The sequence below is a fragment of the Primulina huaijiensis genome, unplaced genomic scaffold, assembly GCF_012295235.1.
Source record: "Primulina huaijiensis isolate GDHJ02 unplaced genomic scaffold, ASM1229523v2 scaffold25443, whole genome shotgun sequence".
Lineage (NCBI taxonomy): Eukaryota > Viridiplantae > Streptophyta > Magnoliopsida > Lamiales > Gesneriaceae > Primulina > Primulina huaijiensis.
In genome coordinates, this window is record NW_027356198.1 from 639644 (window position 1) to 658992 (window position 19349).

At 36.4% G+C, this 19349-nt stretch overlaps 4 protein-coding genes across 7 annotated transcripts; all 4 read left to right on the forward strand.

Annotated features, from left to right (window-relative positions):
- Nucleotides 1-66: 66 nt before the first annotated feature.
- LOC140967471 (homeobox-leucine zipper protein HDG11-like) lies at nt 67-4346 on the forward strand. Its single transcript, XM_073428007.1, has 10 exons — nt 67-730; nt 930-1047; nt 1144-1329; nt 1470-1946; nt 2167-2268; nt 2387-2599; nt 2690-2873; nt 2980-3248; nt 3328-3417; nt 3550-4346. Exons 1-10 carry the CDS (start codon nt 525-527, stop codon nt 3955-3957), a joined length of 2253 nt encoding a protein of 750 aa, XP_073284108.1. The 5' UTR covers nt 67-524; the 3' UTR covers nt 3958-4346.
- Nucleotides 4347-6372: 2026 nt separating this feature from the next.
- On the forward strand, nt 6373-8482 carry LOC140967610 (mitochondrial import inner membrane translocase subunit TIM14-3-like). The gene is made up of 3 exons (XM_073428223.1): nt 6373-6546; nt 7291-7469; nt 7632-8482. Exons 1-3 carry the CDS (start codon nt 6544-6546, stop codon nt 7786-7788), a joined length of 339 nt encoding a protein of 112 aa, XP_073284324.1. The 5' UTR covers nt 6373-6543; the 3' UTR covers nt 7789-8482.
- A 2400-nt stretch (nt 8483-10882) lies between these two features.
- On the forward strand, nt 10883-13462 carry LOC140967479 (probable arabinose 5-phosphate isomerase). Its single transcript, XM_073428021.1, has 3 exons — nt 10883-11597; nt 12271-12494; nt 13022-13462. Exons 1-3 carry the CDS (start codon nt 10947-10949, stop codon nt 13176-13178), a joined length of 1032 nt encoding a protein of 343 aa, XP_073284122.1. The 5' UTR covers nt 10883-10946; the 3' UTR covers nt 13179-13462.
- A 473-nt stretch (nt 13463-13935) lies between these two features.
- LOC140967541 (uncharacterized) lies at nt 13936-19190 on the forward strand. 4 transcript variants are annotated; one of them, XM_073428127.1, is made up of 12 exons: nt 13936-14125; nt 14212-14308; nt 14406-14508; nt 15002-15151; nt 16010-16141; nt 17260-17410; nt 17477-17515; nt 17593-17667; nt 17779-17838; nt 18508-18572; nt 18688-18778; nt 18953-19190. In XM_073428127.1, exons 1-12 carry the CDS (start codon nt 13943-13945, stop codon nt 18995-18997), a joined length of 1191 nt encoding a protein of 396 aa, XP_073284228.1. In that variant the 5' UTR covers nt 13936-13942; the 3' UTR covers nt 18998-19190. The 4 variants fall into 4 exon arrangements, with proteins under 4 accessions (XP_073284228.1, XP_073284230.1, XP_073284229.1 ...); XM_073428129.1 differs by having other exon boundaries at nt 15002-15139; XM_073428128.1 differs by having other exon boundaries at nt 14409-14508.
- Nucleotides 19191-19349: the final 159 nt, after the last annotated feature.

Here is a 19349-nt window from a genome sequence, read left to right on the forward strand (position 1 = left end):
CACACACACACACACACACATACATACATATATACATACAAGCAATATATATTTATATATATATATATATGTATATATGCGCATGCGTACATACACATGTGTATGTAAGCAAGATTATTAAATCTCATCTTCCGGTGCGAGCGTTACTGAATCTAAGCTACCAAAAATGAAATCATGGCTGGTGCCTTAACCATTGCTAATCTCCGCCCAGAATCCATATACTTTTCTGATACAGATCCCATATCATTTTTTTTATTTTTTTCTCTTTTTTTCAATGCATCTTGAAGATAAATCGCGAGCACCCAAAATTTTCTAAGATATAAATGATAAAGTTCTGATACATATACCTTACGGCGTATGATCTTTTCTTTTTTGAGAAAAAAAAAGATTTAATCTTTTCTATCAAACGTACCTTAAATGATGATTACTGTGTTATTATAGTAAGTATAGTTATTACAGTTATATTATGGGAATATCTTGTAATCCGCTGGAGCTTCTTCTTTACAAGTACTGCTGCTGTGTGAATGCTTTTAATATCATTTTTATTACTACTTCCAAATTCGCGGGTCGGAGATTTTTCTTCTGGTGAGCTGAAAGAATCATCGATGGAGTTTAGCGTCGGCGGCGGTGGCGGCTCAAGTGGTGGAGACCACCCCGATGCCTCCGGTTCTCATCGGAGGAGAAAACGTTACCATCGCCACACGACTCATCAAATTCAGATCCTTGAATCGTATGCCTTTCTCTTCTTATTCTTCTTCTTCCTTGCACCGTGTATATTTGCTGACTCAACTGCATGTGCACACACACGCATAAACTAATTTACTGATAGATAGAATTTATTTTTATTAGAAAATAGGGGAGAAAAAGAAGTTTCTTTCTTTATTCTTGAACAAAATTAGATTTCGACGACGCTGAGTTTTTGTGTGTAGAATGTTCAAAGAATGTCCCCATCCAGACGAGAAGACCAGGAATCAGTTGAGCAAGGAGTTGGCTTTGCATCCTAGGCAGATCAAATTTTGGTTTCAAAATCGAAGGACTCAGACGAAGGTAATTAGTTTTATTTTTAATAGGTCGAAATAATTTATTCCCTTCCCTGGTAACCGATCTTAGTTATGTTCTCTTTTTAATTGTAATTTTGTTTAGACACAACATGAAAGAGCAGATAACTGCGCGCTTAGAGCACAAAATGATAAGATTAGATGTGAAAATATAGCAATTAGAGAAGCCCTCAAGAATGTGATCTGTCCCTCTTGTGGAGGCCCTCCAGTTGAAGATTCATACTTTGATGAGCAAAAACTGCGAATGGAAAATGCCTTCTTGAAAGAAGAGGTCTGGAATGTTTCATTTCTTAAGTAATATCCCAAAAAACTTCATTAGATTTTATGATATCCAATTTTATCGACCTCTTTTTTTTTTTTTTTTTTTTTTTTTTTTTTTTTTTTTTTTTTNTGTGTTTGTACGATTTATAGCTGGACCGTGTCTCAAGTATTGCGTCAAAATATATCGGCCGGCCTATTTCACAACTCCCATCAGCGCTGCCTATTCATGTATCTTCATGGGATTTACCCATAGCAAGTTTTGGAGGTCACGGAGGTTTAGTTCCCGGCCCTTCCCTCGATCTTGATCTTCTTTCGGGAAGTTCATCAAATGTAATGCCGAGTTTAGTCTTCCCTCCAGTGAGCATTTCAGAAATGGATAAATCTGTCATGACAGAAATGGCAACCAATGCCATGAATGAATTTATTAGGCTCTTGCAGAGCAATGAGCCTCTTTGGGTTAAGTCCACAACAGATGGTAGGGAGATTCTTGTTTCCGAAAACTACGAGAGATTTTTCCCAAGGCCTAATAGTCATTTAAGAAATCCAGAGGCACGGATGGAAGCTTCGAGAGCTTCTGGTGTCGTGATAATGAATGGTTTGGCTTTGGTTGACAAGTTTATGGATGTGGTTAGTTTAGTTTTCATGTTTTTTTATATGTGAACAGGCGTGGTTCAGAAATTTGGAGGATGAGGGGGGCAAGAATTATATTTTTTTTAAAAATATACATACGCAACGTAAAGGATTTTTGTTTGTTTTGTGGGACGATCACTTCCCTCACCTGCCTTCGGATCCGCCAGTCACGTTGAAGTTCCTGGTTCAATGGTGTAATTTGTAAAAGTATTGACAGGATAAATGGGTTGAAATGTTTCCGACTATCATTTCGAGGGCAACGACTATATGCGTGATATCATCTGGAATTCTTGGAAGCCAAAGTGGCACATTGCAGTTGGTAATAATAAACATATGATCATGATTAGTGCATAGTGAATTTTTTTCCTCCCCCTTAAATTTGTATGTTTCTTCTGTGGTGTGTCTCTGATTCTCAGATTACTTGCTTCATATCACAGATGTATGAAGAATTGCAAATGCTTACAGCATTGCTACCAATTAGACAACTCTATTTTCTTCGCTTATGTCAGGAGATCAAGCAAGGCACTTGGGCTGTAATCGATGTTTCTTATGATCTCCCTCAACAAGAGAGCCAATTCACTTCTTCGTGCAAAGCTCACAAGCTTCCTTCTGGATGCTTGATACAAGAGATGCCAAATGGTTACTCTAAGGTAAAATTTAACACGAAATTCATTATAGTTACTTTAGTCCTTGCTCTTATAATTGATATCAAGTAAAATTTGTATGCATTATTAATGAAGGTTTCTTGGATGGAACATTGGGAGATAGAAGACAAAGTTCCGGTTCATGGACTTTATAGAGACCTTATTCGAAACGGAGTGGCTTTTGGAGCCGAAAGATGGCTTTCTACTCTTCAAAGGATTTCTGAAAGATCTGCTTGTTTGATGGTTACTGGGAGTTCAACCACAGATTTTGGTGGAGGCGGTAAATCAGGAGAAAATTTATGTCTTGATTTATGAAGCAAAAATGCAAAAGACAATGTGCCTTTGGTTATCTTTTTGTTAATGGTAACATTGTCGTGTATTGATAGTGACTTCTTCAGCCGAAGGCAAAAGAAGCATGGTGAAACTTGCACAAAGGTTGGTGAAAAGCTTCTGTTCAAGCATCAACCCTTCGAATGGCCAACAATGGACCACGATATCAAGATTAAATGAGTTTGAAGTCCGAGCCACGTCTCATAAGAGCACTGATCCTGGCCAGCTCAGCGGTGTCGTGCTTTGTGCAGCCGCTACTCTCTGGCTTCCTGTCTCTCCGCAGAACGTTTTCAATTTTCTCAGGGACGAGAGAACTCGACCTCAGGTAATTTAGCACAACTCGAGCTGATTACATTGGAAATATTTGCATCATGTATTCTAATAAGTTCATTTTAAAATTATAGTGGGATGTTCTCTCAAATCAAAATCCGGTTCAAGAGGTTGCTCACATTGCAAATGGTTCTGACCCCGGGAACTGCATATCTGTTCTTCGGGTATATTTCATTTCTTCAACCATTCGTTTTCCTTTCAACACGCTATTTAGACATTAACGATCAAAATGCATCATTTTTGTCCCAAAAAAGCATTCAAGCCTGTCGCATATCTAACTCTGAATTCTGAAACAGGCGTTCAACGCTGGCCAAAACAATACGTTAATCCTCCAAGAAAGCTGCATAGACGCTTCCGGCTCACTCATCGCGTACTGCCCTGTCGATATACCAGCCATCGAAATCGCAATTAGCGGAGACGACCCTTCCTACATCCCATTACTCCCGTCCGGTTTCACAATATCCCCCAGTGGCCAGCCTAATCACCTCCATTCCGCAGAGGGAGGAGGTGACGGAGCTTCAACTAGCTCCACACCCGTCATCGCTACCGAATCCTCAGGTTCACTCATAACAGTAATATTTCAAATACTTGTGAGTGGCATGCAATCCTCGGGAATGACCGCCGAATCTGTCGCAACAATTAATAACCTTATTGGCAACACTGTCCACCAGATTAAATCCGCCTTGAACTGCACCACTTCCTGATATTCCCGCCAGTTAACATTTCAAGAAACACAATCTTTCCGAGTCATCTGTTAGCAACATTGGGTTAGTTGAGGAAGCCGGTATTGAATGAAGTCAGAAACTATTAAATCTCTCAGTTAAAAGTTGTCTTGAACCAAAAAAAAGAAAAAGAACCCTTCATTAATATAATAAGTTGAAATAGGAGTCAAGAACGAACCATTACCTGTATTTCTTGAAGTGGACCTCTCCATTTTCTTTCCCTTTCATTAGGGTTAGTGGCAGTTTTGTTCTTCTGTTCAAGTTTGATATTAGTTTAGCAGCGATAAATAATGTATGGTTCGGGTATTGACTTCTGTTTCGTGGAACTTATATATTTTTCTTATGGAGTTTGTGTTGAGGATTTAATTATATATATATATATATATATATATATATATTATTTGTCTATTCTCCATTATTATTACTTTTATATTATTATTATTATAGCGTGTGAATTGCAACCGATATTTTTCGATGTTCACTTAGTAAACTTTCGAGCTAACGTAGTAGTTTACAAATTACATTAATAAAATAAATCGTACCGGATATCTTTATAAAACAGATAAACGTTGATAGAAAAAAATCAATTAATCAAATATTTACTTATTCAGCAAACTCGAACAATTCTGAGGTCAATTTGTAAATGGCTGCATTGCTTAAACATATTCAGTGCTTCATTTTATTAGGTGTCACATTCATATGTGGGCCTGTGGTGGGAATAGACTGCTAGTGAGCTTAAAAGTCATGGCAAGGTGGGGGCAAAATATAACAATAATTAAAGACTTGGTATCTAGCTTCCTAGTTAACATCGATCAGCAGCAACCAGTAAATTCAGTGGATATCCGGTTAGTTCTATCTTGTCACAAATATCATATCTATTTTGAAGTTAAAATAAATTATTTTTGATTTCAGCAGATTTATATATATCTCTAAATACTGTCTAAAATTAAATATCCATAATCCATGCAAAATCTCATACGTAAAAGGTTGGGTAAAGGGTACGTATATAGTAACAAGATCTATGAATGAAAGAGACAACTAACAGTGTGTATTATATATAGTGGACTCGACTAACGACCTCAAATCAAAATATCTTTGTCTTAATAAAGTAGAGACAGATAGTTGGTTGTGTAGACATCGAGAGTTGCGAACAAATCTAATTACTAAAAAAAACGTGATAAACATAACATAAAATTGATGAATTGTAATTTTTTTTAGTAGATTTTTTGTGAGACGATTTTATTGGTATTTTTACTTGATACAAATCAACTCGAATCATATTTGGAGTGAAATGTAATACTTTTAGTATAAAAAATAATATTTTTTCATGTATCGGATCGAGTTAGAGATTAATCTCACGAAATTAACCTATGATATTATCTCACATGAGTTTTTGCTATTTTTTTTATTTGTTTTTGACTAGGTTAACAATTCACAAGGAGATGTATTTAGGGTTCTTGTCTTTTTTTTTTGAAATAGAAACATATATAAACAAATTCATATATTTTCTTTTTCATTGAACTCGTAGATGCTATATTTCGATGCACGTTGAGTGAACTCATGGACAAAACAGTAGCATATAAACCATATTAATTAAATAAATTATGTGTTACAATCATGCCTGGTAAAAAAACTTGTAGCAAGAGGAAACTATGTAAGCTTCGAGTTAATTACCACCACTCATTGGGAATGGACATAAAAAATAAACTATCATTTATCATCTTTCATGGTTAATAAAAAAATAAACGTCTGTTGTGTATTTTCTAATGATATTTAATGTATCATTTGATATGTCAATTTTCAAGTGTATGATCTATTTATTTGTAATGTGAATATTCAATTTCAACGAATATCTGAAAATGTTTATTTAAGAATATGACGATATGATTTTAAAGATGGGTGTGAAATTTGTTTTTATTAGTTTTTTTTTTGAAAAAAATTGGTGAGTTATCTTTAAACCGCAACCGGAAACGAGTTGGGTTGAGTTGAAGTTTTCTCGAATTGTCAAATTGGCAGGCGAATCCTTTGATAGAGGGACGGGGTTAGGAGGGTCGATATATATATAGTCGTAGATAAATTCGTTGTTTGCGTTACGAAATAATTAATTATTTGGTGAGAGTAAAGGAGAGAGTTTATAAATTTTTGATAGATTGGAAATTATTTCTATATAAAAATTATAGAGGTTTAATTTGCTAAACCATGACATCGAGATTAGTCGCGTAACATAAACAGATCGGCTGATGGTTCTGGAAACCCGACCCGGTCCGGCGCATCCGTTTCATGGTCTAGGATTAGTCAAACGCACGACTCGTCAAAATCCAAAGAACCGCCGCCGCCTTCCCAATTCGATATCTTGCCCCCTACTCCACCCTACATACACAGTACATGCATAACACAAGAATTTTAAGGTTAAATCCCTCCAAAACAAGCTTGAATCAGGCCTCCCTTTTTGAGTTTCTTGGACCAGCCAACAGTTTCATACACCATTCTTCTCATTGTATTCGGTTCCTCCTCGGTGAAGGTGTTTGCTTGATTTGAACCCGTCGTTGTTCTCGGTTTCTCGAATTGATGGTATGTTTTTGGACCTTTTTCTTCAATCCCTTTAAATTTTGTTTACTGTTTTATTTTTAAATCAAGGTGGGATCATTTTTGAGCTTCTGTTAAAGAATTACAAGATGGCTTAGATTATAATACATGACATTCTCATGATGGTATATAATTGCATCCTATGATTCGGTTATTATAGAATTTTAGCTTGATGAGATCGATGTACTTACTCGAGGGAGAGTCTTATGTGAATCTTGTTTTTTCACTACATCTGCTGTTGATTGAGACAGTCAATGAGTTTGAGTTGGAATTTGAAGCATGTTTGCTTGAGAGATCTAGCCAAAACAAGGACTTTTCACCTCAAGTTTTTTATTTGTAACTTGTGGATCAAAACACGGTCATATATTGTTCTTAACGGTATTGAAGCCACCCTCTGTACATGTTTGCATCTCACACATAAAAGCATTAGTTTCCATTGTTAGCATTATTTTATTGTCAATTTGTTTTTGAGGGAATTTTTGGTTAGTGCATGAAACCAGTTTTAAACAATTCCTTCAATGAGTTGAAATACAAATAAGCACTTATTAGTTTTGACTTAAAAATGATTGATTGTCATACGCCCATAGGCCCCAGACCAACCTAGTAGAATCTTGAAAGCAGATGAAGGAACATGAAATCTCCACTTTTCTATGGCCTGCTTTGTTGTTTTTGTTGCAACAATGAGAAATAAAGCGTCTCCCCCATACTACTCACCTTTTTTGCTTTCAGGAATCTCCTATGATAATTGGAGCTACTGTTGGAACCGCAGCTTTGGGGGCCAGGTACTTGATAAGAGCATGGCAAGCATTTAAAGCTCGCCCAGTTGTTCCACGTTCTCGTAGATTTTATCCTGGAGGGTTTGAACATGTGATGACAAGACGAGAGGCGGCATTGATTCTTGGAGTGAGGTAAAGCCTTTAGACTCCGTTCCTTTTTCAGAGTGGATTGGTGCTTGTTCTGCATCACCAGAGAGCCACATAATTCATGCTCAATCTCAAAATTAGAGTTCTCTAATTCATATATTTTTGTCTAAGAAATGCTTAATTATATACCATCTATATTACGAATAGGGAGTATGCCGTACTGGAGAAAATCAAGGAGGCTCATAGGAGAGTGATGGTAGCGAACCACCCGGATGCTGGTGGTAGCCATTATCTGGCTTCCAAGATCAATGAAGCTAAGGACTTATTGTTAAGGAAAACAAAGGCAGGAGACTCTCTATTCTGATTTATAACAAATTACTTTGTCAATAGCCATATTCTTTATAGATGACATAAATTTTACTTGTTTCCTCCCTTTGATCTATATTTGTGGTCCAGCTGACATAGCTCGGTATTTGTTAAGGCATTTTACGCATATGTATGGTACTGGTGGGTTGTTTTGTGTCCCCTTTGATAGAGGCTTTGAGTGTACAGCATTGATGAGTGTCCCATTAGAATGACATACTTTGTTTACATCTGGTGACCGGAAGTCCTTAATGAATCCTGAAGCCAGTATCGATTTATAATTATGTGCTGTGTCTCTGAAATTGTGCGACAAAAATAGAAATAATATCATCATTCTGAAAGATGCAATAATCAAGAACACCATACTAATACATTAGAAGCAACACCATTCGGATATCAAAACCGATAAAATCTGCAGGATGGGTAATTCAGCAATCATATATGATCACTGCTCACCCATTTTGAAATGGAATAGTCCATCATTGCATTTATAAAGTATTATACCATGAGATATATGCTTGTAAAACCATATACATACCTCTTTCTTGGTGAAAAAATTAACTTTTTATGCATCGAAACAAGCTGAACACAAAATTTGTGGCCTCAAAAATCAGCAGCACCAGCAAGAAATGACGGAATATTCAGACCAGAGCAGGGCTCCCATGAAGCGACATTACTGCAGACACACACACACACACACACACACACACAGAGAGAAAATATAATTTTGATTTGATGAATATAGCCCGGAAAAACTCCAGCAAATTCTGGCTCTATGTATATTACAAAATTTAATGAGCTAGGGAGGGGGGAGGGGAGATTGATTTTAACTCAATATTTTCCATACTTGTCAAGTAAAAAAGTGGCAAACTGAATAACATGCATCAACCAAGATGGCCGTAAATGAAAGCGGCAGGAGTAGACTCGTACACGACTGGATATGAAGTAAAAACCACTTAGCATCAATCGATACTAAAAGATACACATATTCAAATTTCAATAAACAAATAGAAAACATATGAATCAGAGTCCCAACCACAGCTGTCCTTTGTGGACACCACCAGTAATTATTTTCTTTATAATTTGCTAATGATGATAATTTATTATATATGTATAACTAATGCAATTGTAAATTGGGATATTTTATAAATAAAAAAGAGACTTTTATTATTATTTGCTAACTCAACTGCATGTGCGCACACACACACAAACTAATTTACTGATAGATAGAATTTATTTTTATTAGATTTTATTAGAAAATCGGGGAGAAAAATAAGTTTCTTTCTTTATTCTTGAACAAAATTAGATTTCGACGACGCTGAGTTTTTGTGTGTAGAATGTTCAAAGAATGTCCCCATCCAGACGAGAAGACCAGGAATCAGTTGAGCAAGGAGTTGGCTTTGCAATATGAGTCTAGTGCACGATCCACAATATGAGTGATTAATACCTTAAAGATGGAAACTCCATCAATGACGTATGAGTGAACCGACCTCACACCAGAATAAAAAGACATACAAAATTTGATAGGTACTACTTATATCAACAAGACGCGTCTTTTTTCGGGTGCTCTTCACATAAGAACTTCAAAGTAAACATGTTTAACTTGAGACAATTTTTGGATGAGTGACGCCCGATAAGTTTCTCAGGGTGTGTGTGACTGAGGACGTAAGCACACTAAAAAAACTCGTGCTCGACGTTACATAAAAATTGTTTTTTTAGAAATTAATGTTTATGGACTTTTGCTTTTAATTTTACTTAAAAATAAAAACCAAAGTATTTTTCAATATTTATCCAAACACTAAACATTTTTTTTTTTGCTTTTTACACGAAAACACTTACAAATTTTTATTTATTTAATTGTTTTTTTAAGTTATAACTTTTTTTTTAATGAAAATTTCATTAAAATTTGGTAAAAAGTGATAAGATACAACTATACTGGACTATCTCATAAAATAGTACTAAACTAACCAATACAATAGTCAGTATTCCAATACTCTAAAGCTGCGTTTGGTTGCAGGATAAAATAAACTAATGATTAGTATGTAAATGATAAAGAAAATGATTGTTGTAGAAATATAATGTATGGTAATATGTTTGGTAAGATTTTTAAGTATAGGATAATTTTGAAATTTTTGATGAAAGTATAAAATTGCCCTTCTTTTATTTTTCTTCTTCCACTCCGATGGCGGCGGTCCAACGGCGACGGCTCTGCGGTGGTCCGGCGACGGCGTCCGGCGAATTTCTGGCGAGGGCGGCGGCAGCGAATTTCCGGCGACGGCGGCGAGGTCCGGCGGCGGTCCGGCAAGGTTCGGCGAAGTCGGCGGCAGCGGTCCGGCGACGGCAGTGCGGTGGTCCGGCGGCGGCTGTGTGAATTTCCGGCGAGGGCGAGGGCGGCGGTCCGGCGGCGGCGATCCGGCAGCCGAGGTGGTTCAATAGCGGTGAAGGAAGAAAGGGTAAAATTGGAAAGAGAGTAGGGATAGAGGAGGGATTAATAATCCTTCGGAGGAAGGAGGTATTATTTAATCACACGTAATACCACCTAATCACTTGTAGGAGGGATTGAGCTGGATAAATAAAAATCGTAACAAACGCAGGATAAAGTGTGATAAATTAATCAATCCTACCTAATCCTATCTACCAAACGCAGCCTAAATGCATAAACCAAATGCCAAACACCTTGATAACCTGAACTTAACGTCATAAGAGACCACTCCGATTTGATGGCTGGAAAATTTCAACAGATATCGGGATGCAACGAAAGACACGTATCTTGTATCGAGACTTACTACACACTTAACATAAGCTAGATTTCCTTCAAAAAAAAAAAAAAAACATAAGCTAGATCATCTATTATAAATACATTTTATCATGTTATATACTTATTTTGCATCGAAATCGTGAAATTTTTTTTCTACACCAAACACAAAACAAGTCTATATATCAATTCTAAGATTTTACTCTAAAAAGAAATTTGTATTATTTTATGTACTCTTATCATACATACATACATCTGTCGAGAATTTTTTTAGCATATTCACATACTCAAGTAATATTTAAAATAATTTATACATTAATTAAAAAATTGATTTAATTCCCACAAAACCAACTCCCGCGAAAAGCCTCCCCCGATAACTCTTCTCCTATCTAAGGAGAGCGAAAATGGGGTCTCTTTCTCCGCCATTTTTCGAACTTCAAGACGAGAACAGAGAGAAGTTAACCACATTAGACCAAGCCCATTTGCTCAATCTCTTCAAATCCCAGCAAAATTACCTCAACTATTTTTTTCAAAACCTCGATCTGTCCCAAACCCTCGCCTTCACGCAAACTCTTCTTGATTCCAAGGGCACCATTTTCTTCTCCGGGGTTGGGAAATCTGGATTTGTTGCCCAAAAGATCTCGCAGACGTTGGTTTCTCTCGGAATCAGATCCGGGTTTTTATCCCCCGTGGACGCGCTTCATGGAGATATCGGCATTTTATCATCCCAAGATTTGTTGGTCCTCTTCAGCAAAAGCGGGAATTCTGAGGAGTTGTTGAAGCTTGTGCCTTGCGTTAAGGCCAAGGGAGTCTATTTGATATCTGTTACGTCGGTGACGCCAAATGGGCTCATGGGATTGTGTGATCTGAACGTGAATTTGCCTCTGCAGCGTGAATTGTGCCCGTTCGATCTAGCACCCGTCACATCGACGGCTATCCAGATGGTTTTTGGGGATACTGTCGCGATTGCTTTGATGGGAGCCAGGAATTTGAGCAAAGAAATGTATGCGGCGAATCATCCTGCTGGAAGAATCGGGAAGACTTTGATTTTCAAGGTGAATTTTAATTTATTATCTTTTCTTTCAGTTTCATGTTATGATTCTGAAAATTGTCGGTTGAGAGGTTAGCTTGGATACAAAACTAATTGATTGGAAAAATATTTAATAAGTGCGGCCTACTTAGAATATCTTTAAGTTTCTAGTGCGGACGTGACAATTTAAAAAGAAAAGCACTATTTCCAGGCTTTTCTAAAATGTCTAATTTCCAATTCTTTAATCTCACCTAAACAACAGGAAGCATTTTCTAAAATGACCTTTCTATCCATGCCTTGAGGTGTTTGTTGTTTGGTTTAGCTTGATCTTGTGAAATGAAGGAACTTGGACTGAGTTATCTGGCGGTAAGTAGTGCATTATGGACTGTTAGGCTATTTTTTAATCTGGCTGGACGTGGGCTTTCTTGAGAAAACTAGATGTTCCAGAGGAGGTAAAAATTTTAAGTATGATAAAAAATGAGAGAAAGCGAAAACGATTCGGCACTTCAGTGGTGGTAGTAGAATGGTCGTAGAAACTTGAATAGGGATATTCTGCTATTTATTTCATGGTTGTTGTGTATGGATTGATTAAATTTCTGTTTTTATATAATTTGCATACGAGTATGTGTATAATAACGATTTGAGACGGCATCATTTTATTTCTGGTACCTACTTAAATTGCTCACTTTGTGTTGTAGGTGAAGGATCTTATGAAGAAGGGAGAAGAGCTACCGATATGCAGGGAAGGGGATTTGATAATGGATCAGCTGGTTGAGCTGAGCAGCAAAGGTTGTGGATGTCTTCTTGTTATAGATAATGATTATCATCTGCTCGGTACGTTTACTGATGGAGATCTGCGTCGCACATTGAAAGCCAGCGGTGAGGGAATCTTCAAGCTCACTGTGGGAGAGATGTGTAACAGGTAAAACCATTTTTTCACACTGATTCCTATTTATGAGGAATCATAGTTGCATTAGAACATGTAAAGAAGAGAAGTGCGTCTCGGATTCATTTGTTCGCACCATTTTGAAGTTCTTGCTGTTATCACAGCGTTGTTCTTAAGTTGTGCTAACTTCAGAGTCGGAAGAAGTAGTTTTGATATGATGATAATCAAGGTCGAATCGGTATCACAAAAAAGCTCAGTTGATAAAACCAGAAGGGTTTTAATATTTAGTTTCATGGTACATCTTCTGTTGCAGGCAGGAACCAGAGCTTTATATATAATTTGACCACGTATTTTTTAATTTTGTGTATGTGTATTGTCGTACTAGCATCAAACCAGTGGCTGTGACTTGAAAGGTGTTCTTTCCCCATAGCTCCAGATCCATGCGTTTTAAGATTTGATTTCATATAAACATCATTCCTCTTATAAACTTTTAAGGTTCCAAACATGTCTACTGCGTTGCGTGGCTGTTGTGAATTGAAGTTACAACTTCACTCGTGTTACAGGAACCCAAGGACAATCAGTCCGGATGCAATGGCAGTGGTAGCAATGCAGAAGATGGAGTCTCCCCCATCAGCGGTGCAGTTCTTGCCCGTCATCGGTGACCATAATGTCTTGATTGGTATCGTTACATTGCACGGCCTTGTCTCCGCCGGCTTGTGATTTCTGCGCGGGATATTGTCTTGACCGACGTCCTTTGTCTCTGCCGGTTTGTGATATTTGGACCATGTACTCCAGTCTTTCTCCCTTTGCATTACAATAGTATTTTTATTTCTAGTTAGGCTATTCTTATTTGTGATGAAATTCTTTGATGTGAATGTTGCAATATATTTCGTTATTTTGTATGTATCATTTACTCCACGTGAATTGTATAAGCTTCACTTGGATGAAGATGACGTCTCATAGGCACTCATCTATGTAAAAATGTTTATATGTTCATTAATTTTCTTGTTCATGATTTCAATAACTTGGTTTGCCTAACGATGGTCAGTTTTGTGCTTTCCTATTTATGGATTTGTTATTTTAAAATAAATAAAATTAAAATACATTAGTATTAGATTTTTATATTAACTCAAAGAATCCGCATATGAAAGTTCAAAAATAACTAAAAAGTTAATTTTTAATGCGTTTTTTAATTCATTTTTAAAAAATTTATCAAATCTTTTTTTCTCATCCTAATGTTTGTTAAAGAAAAAAATAAGTTTTGGTAAAAAAAATTGAATGTATCGAATTAAATAATAGATTCATGACATAAAATTGATTCGTGAGACGATATCGTTTAAAAATAACTTAAAGATAAAATAAAAGTTTATGTTGAAAATTATCTGAAACTTAAGCATAGGTTTTTAAAGATACGCCAATTTTTTAAAATAAATAAATTAAATTTCAACACATAAAATATTTAGAAAAGGACACGTAATAAATTCATGAATTGGACTTGGCCTTTGACCTCTGCCACACACTGGCTGCCTCTCTCTCCGACTGAGGAAGTGGTGATGCTGAAAGCGCAGCCAATGTCTCCGACGCCAACGGTGGCGACTGCACCACCACTCTCTTACCAGTCCCTATCCTCTCTCCACCACAATCCTTCTTCCACTCTCACTTCTCCGGTAAGATTTTCAACAAGTTTTTTTCCTACCTATTTCCTCAATACGAAAACACTGTACTGAGTTTCTATTGATATTATTTTTCTCAGTTATCTCTAAAGTCATTTAGGAGTGAGATAAATCGTGGGCCATCTTTAAGAATCTTGTTGAGGCGTCCTCATGCTTCAATTTCAACTCACTACACGGGTTGCGAATTTTTTTAGTTCTGCTGATAATCGCGATTTTTTTGTGAAGCATAATCTTCGTGTTGAGTTTTCTTGTGTGTGTGATTGATTACTGACAGAAGTTAATGGGAGCAATGCTCACGATCCGGAGCTTCGTTCTGTGCTTGAACTTGCCACTGATTCCGAACTATATGAACTTGACAGAATTTTGTTTGGACCCAGGTGAATATGTATCTTTTTTCTTCTTATAGTCGAATGGCTATACTCAGGGTGTTTGGAGATTTTGTTCAACAATGTTCTTGAACTAAAGATCTTGACTAATCGAAATGTGTAACAAGATTTAGACTTTGATTTTTCTTATAAACATTTTGCTTTAGAATATGTCCAAATTGCAGGATGTTAGCATATGTACATTCTATTTGGGAGACTTTTAGCGGTCGCATCATTTTGGTGTACCTTATGGTTCCATTGGTTGTCTTTCTTTAAACATGCTTGGTGATGAATATCATTTATAATTTGGAAACTTTTAACGGTCACGTCATTTTGGTGTACCTTATGGTTCCATTAGTTGTCTTTCTTTAAACATGCTTGGTGATGCATATGCTTTATTTATGCTATTGTAGCTTGTATATTACCGTAATTTGGCTGTTGAGAATTTCTATGGCAACCACACTTACATTATTCTATTTTCTGTCCTTTGCATGTTTCACCTCAGTTATTTCAGTCCTTTGCTGAAATCCATCACAAGAAAAGCTGAGGTAGACTATGTTATGATCAGTGAAGACCCAGATGAAAGGGACAATTTTATTTCAATGCTTGAAGATAGATTTTTGTTTCTTGCAGCCGATGCAAGGTCAACTTTGAGGTTGTACAGAGTTTTGTATCTAGTTTTTAATATTTAATGCATTCACATCATAATGTAAAGAATTGGAGAAATCGCGGGCATCTATATGAAAGAGTTTGGATATCTTTCCTTATCGATCAGAATATTGCAATAGATCGCAATACTCTTTTGGCTGGCGTAATTCCTGACTAAACTCATTATACATTTGCTTTTACCCTTATTGCATCCAGATCCATGTATCCATCTATTTCATATTTCGTACTAGGGGTAGCCATCACCCAGTAATCACAAACATTTATCTCTTTCGGAATGAACCTTAATTATCCTCTACATGGGCTTACTCTTGATTCCACAAAGCATCACCCAGTCCACGAGCTTCGAACCCGTTCTATAATGAGATACTTTTTCATCAAACCAATTGATCACACATATTAGCAAACAAGTAATATGATGGACAAAGTTGTTACGAGGAGTTCCCTCATCCCCTTTCCTCTTGACACCCAAGCTTTTTTATTCATTCGAAAGTTTTTCTCTCATCCCCTTTTCTCTTGCTGCCTTATAGTCTCTTCTTCTTATACTATCTTCTACTTATGTATTTTCATTCTACATCAAATGTGCCGCTAACTGAGCACCTTCTCATGCTATTAGTGCCGGTATGAAGAAAGATAATTAATACCTTCCATTGATTATGTCTAAAACCCTTTGGGAAACTTATTACAACCAAAGCTCTTTCGTTTAGTTTTCACTTCTTCAAGAGGACAAAGCTTATGGTTAGAGCTGGGCAGCATTAACTTTCGCATTTCATGAATAATATCATCTACATATAACATTTATGATTCTGAGCCAAATTACAATCTGGTTTGTTTTATTTGTTGACAGAGGTTGGAGACCAACTTATAGAGGCGCCTTGCTTGAAGTGAGAAAAAAATTAAACATACCTTGCTCAACCAAATTGTTGGCTGAAGATCTAGAGGTTGAAATATTTCTTCATCTCTTGCAAGAATACTCAAGGTACAGCTTTTCTCTTTCTTTTTGACCTAAAGGTACAGTGTTCGGTCTGGATCAGTATTGCTTCTTTATATTGCTAACTGATCAATCCTGAAGGTACTATGTTCTTGTGCATTTTTTGTGCAATCAATGTACTGTAAATGGTCAATCTACAGTTATTCTGTTTTATGGTTTTAATTCTTTGCAAAATTTGCAATCTGAAAATTGAAGTACTTAACACATCAACCTCGTGCCAGATACTTATAAAGATGTCTTAAATGAAGAAAATCTACCCATATCTGTTAATCTTTAAGGCTTTTGACAACCTTTCATTTTAGGCACGTCCTTAACGAATAGGCATCTGAAATACTAAGTTTTTATTTTATTTTTTTTATAAATTGAGAGGATCTCCTATTTATCCCAGAATAAGCTCCCCAGTCCTGTCGATGACCATGTTTTATGTTTTTTAGTCCTTGAATTATGTAAATATTGCACTCTCTCACTCTCTGTTTGGTAGCATTATGTGTAATTTTAGTTGTAGCTCTCTTATCATGTTGATATTTTGGTCATCTAATCTTGATGTCACTTTGTCCTGGAATTTTCTGTTTGAATTTTTCTTGTTTTCTATTTTATCTATGATTTTGTGTGAATTGATAGATACATTTTTCTCCTGTAACTTTTATGTCGATGCAAAGGGTGAGCATGAAGCCAGTCATACGCATTCAACAGATTTTATGTGGAAACAGTGAATTTTTTTAGAATCGGTATTGCATTTGCAAACTTATTTGCTCCCATTATCATCCTCGTCTGAGTGGCACTGAAGAAAATATTGCTTCGATGTATCTATGTTGGAGAAGAATTAGCTTTGTAATACCTGGTAACCAGCATTACGATCTTCCCCCTTCATGCCTTAAATGCCCCTTTTCCCTAGGTCTTCTCATCCTGATGACTTCTAACATCCCCTTCAAATTTTGTGAACCATTTCTTGTCCCGTTTCAAAATCTTGATGGAAATGTTCTAGGTTTTGCTGCAACATTATCTTCATTCGTGTACAAATAAATATGTGAACATTCAGTGGAAAATATGTGCGCTTGTTATTGAAATCCCAAGTTCTAAGCTTTTTGGGTCCTTGCTTTCCTTAGGGAAGGATTGGCAAGTTTTCCCAGCACAAATGGTAGCTCAACGAATTCCGATGGATTAAATCATCTAGAAATGGGACTCAACCAATGGAAGTTACAGCAGCTTGCAACTCTAGGAATAGGAGCGACAGAGCTTCGTTCGTTGATACTAAAGGTTGTGTAGTTTCCATTTTCATCATTTATTTTTGTGCTTTATATATTGACTCATTTTAGTCTTCAGAGTGGTGGGATGCTTACCATGGAGAAACTATTTGAATCGGTAAGAGACAATTGCGTTAATTTGTTTTTATATTTTATTTATATTTCAACACTTGTGCAGTTTCCATGTCATTGCAGTTGGCAGGGACATTATCTGGAAAAGTATTTTCAGAAGCTGCTAAATATCAAATAAAGAAAGAAGTCATCAAAAAGGTTCTTATCACAAGCTCTTTCTGTTATTTTGCCAGTTAAAGTGCTGAGATGCCATGGTTGTAGGTTTCCTTGGTTTTGGTTCTGAATGTTACGTTTAGTTTTTTCTTTCAGGGCGGGCAGTTGGCAGCTATTAACCTAGAATCAGGGGCAGCATTGCTGGCTGCAAGACAGGTGTTCTATTTCTGCTTTTTTAAAATGTTGATTAAGTGCTATTTTGGTTCAATGTAAATTCTCGTTTTGGTCCTTTCGTTTGATGCATTTCTTCTTAGTGGCTCTTTTTAAGACATGACATATTATGACATTTGAAATTCTCCTCGTTGAAAAGAATTTGTATGGCATCCTTTACTTGCTTCTTAATGCAAATCCCATCAATATAATCAAGATAAACAGGGTGCTCAAAGTTTTAATTATTTGCTCATACTCAAGGCTCACTTCAATCTCCTTAAATACAGAGATTGTGAATGCAATATAATGATCCATCATATCTGCATTTATATCAGTAAATATCTGTTTTATGTTAGTATATCCACTTAATAAATACAGTATCTATTTTAATAGATACACCGCGACACTTTTTTGTATATGACTTTAATTATGGAACCATAGTCAATGTCCCAGTGATGCCTTGACCCAGACTTCAGAGTTCTTTTGTGCCTGGCGCCCATGAATAGTATTAACAATTAGAAAAGCAGCTCCTATGATTTAGAAATTTAATCCATCATCAACAAACGTGGGTGCTTAAATTCTTTTTCTAAATGACAATCTTATAAATATGTTGTTATCTCTAGCTGCAAAATAAGTTTGATTGTTGTGTTTTCTTATACCAAGCGCACTTAACAGGGACTTAAAGTTGCGGCCACTCGATATTTGGGGATCAGAAGCATTACTCAGTTACTTGGCCCATTGTACCAACCATGCTCTAAGAAATTCTATTTACTTCAGATTATTATCTCATCATACAGCATACAGTTTTTCTTGGTTGTCCGTCTCATCTTTTGCATTCATTTTCAATTTGTGTAGGATGTGGGGCACCCTTCTGGCAGATGTTGTCATTCAGATGCTCGGAACTGATTACGCAAGGATTTTGCGAGCCATATACGCATTTGCTCAAGTAATGATGCCTCATGTTTCTTTAATCTATATTTAATTTGCCGTGATAATCTCAGATCGCTATGAAATCATTCTTGATTCTAGACCTCCAAGCTTTCGACAACCCTTGAATTAATCCATGTGAGTTTTCTTCTACATTTCTTGTTTTATGAACTTATGCTGTTATCTATTCCAGATTCGAGTCTATCGCTCCCATAAAACAGCATCTGAAATGATGTGAGAAGGGGTCGGTGTTTGTTCGATGTTCCTCCCCTATTGTTTCATGGAAAAGGTTGGTCTTTGATTGTCGTTGTATGGACATTAGAGGTGTTTCCTTGCTATGAATGAGCATCCATTGTCATGGGCACAATTAGAAGATAACTGTTGGTTGTACATAATGTTTGAAATTTTATGCAAGTAGTGTTCTTTTTTTAGTCGCAGTATTTAATTATGGCTAATTTACCTCCTACTTTTTTCGACCCGAGGAATTGACTAAGCCCTGCCTAGGAAGCATCCTTGAAAGAAATCATCTCAACCAAAAATGGTAACACGAGCCCTACTAGAAAGTGTGTTCCGGTTCGATCGTTCGCTTT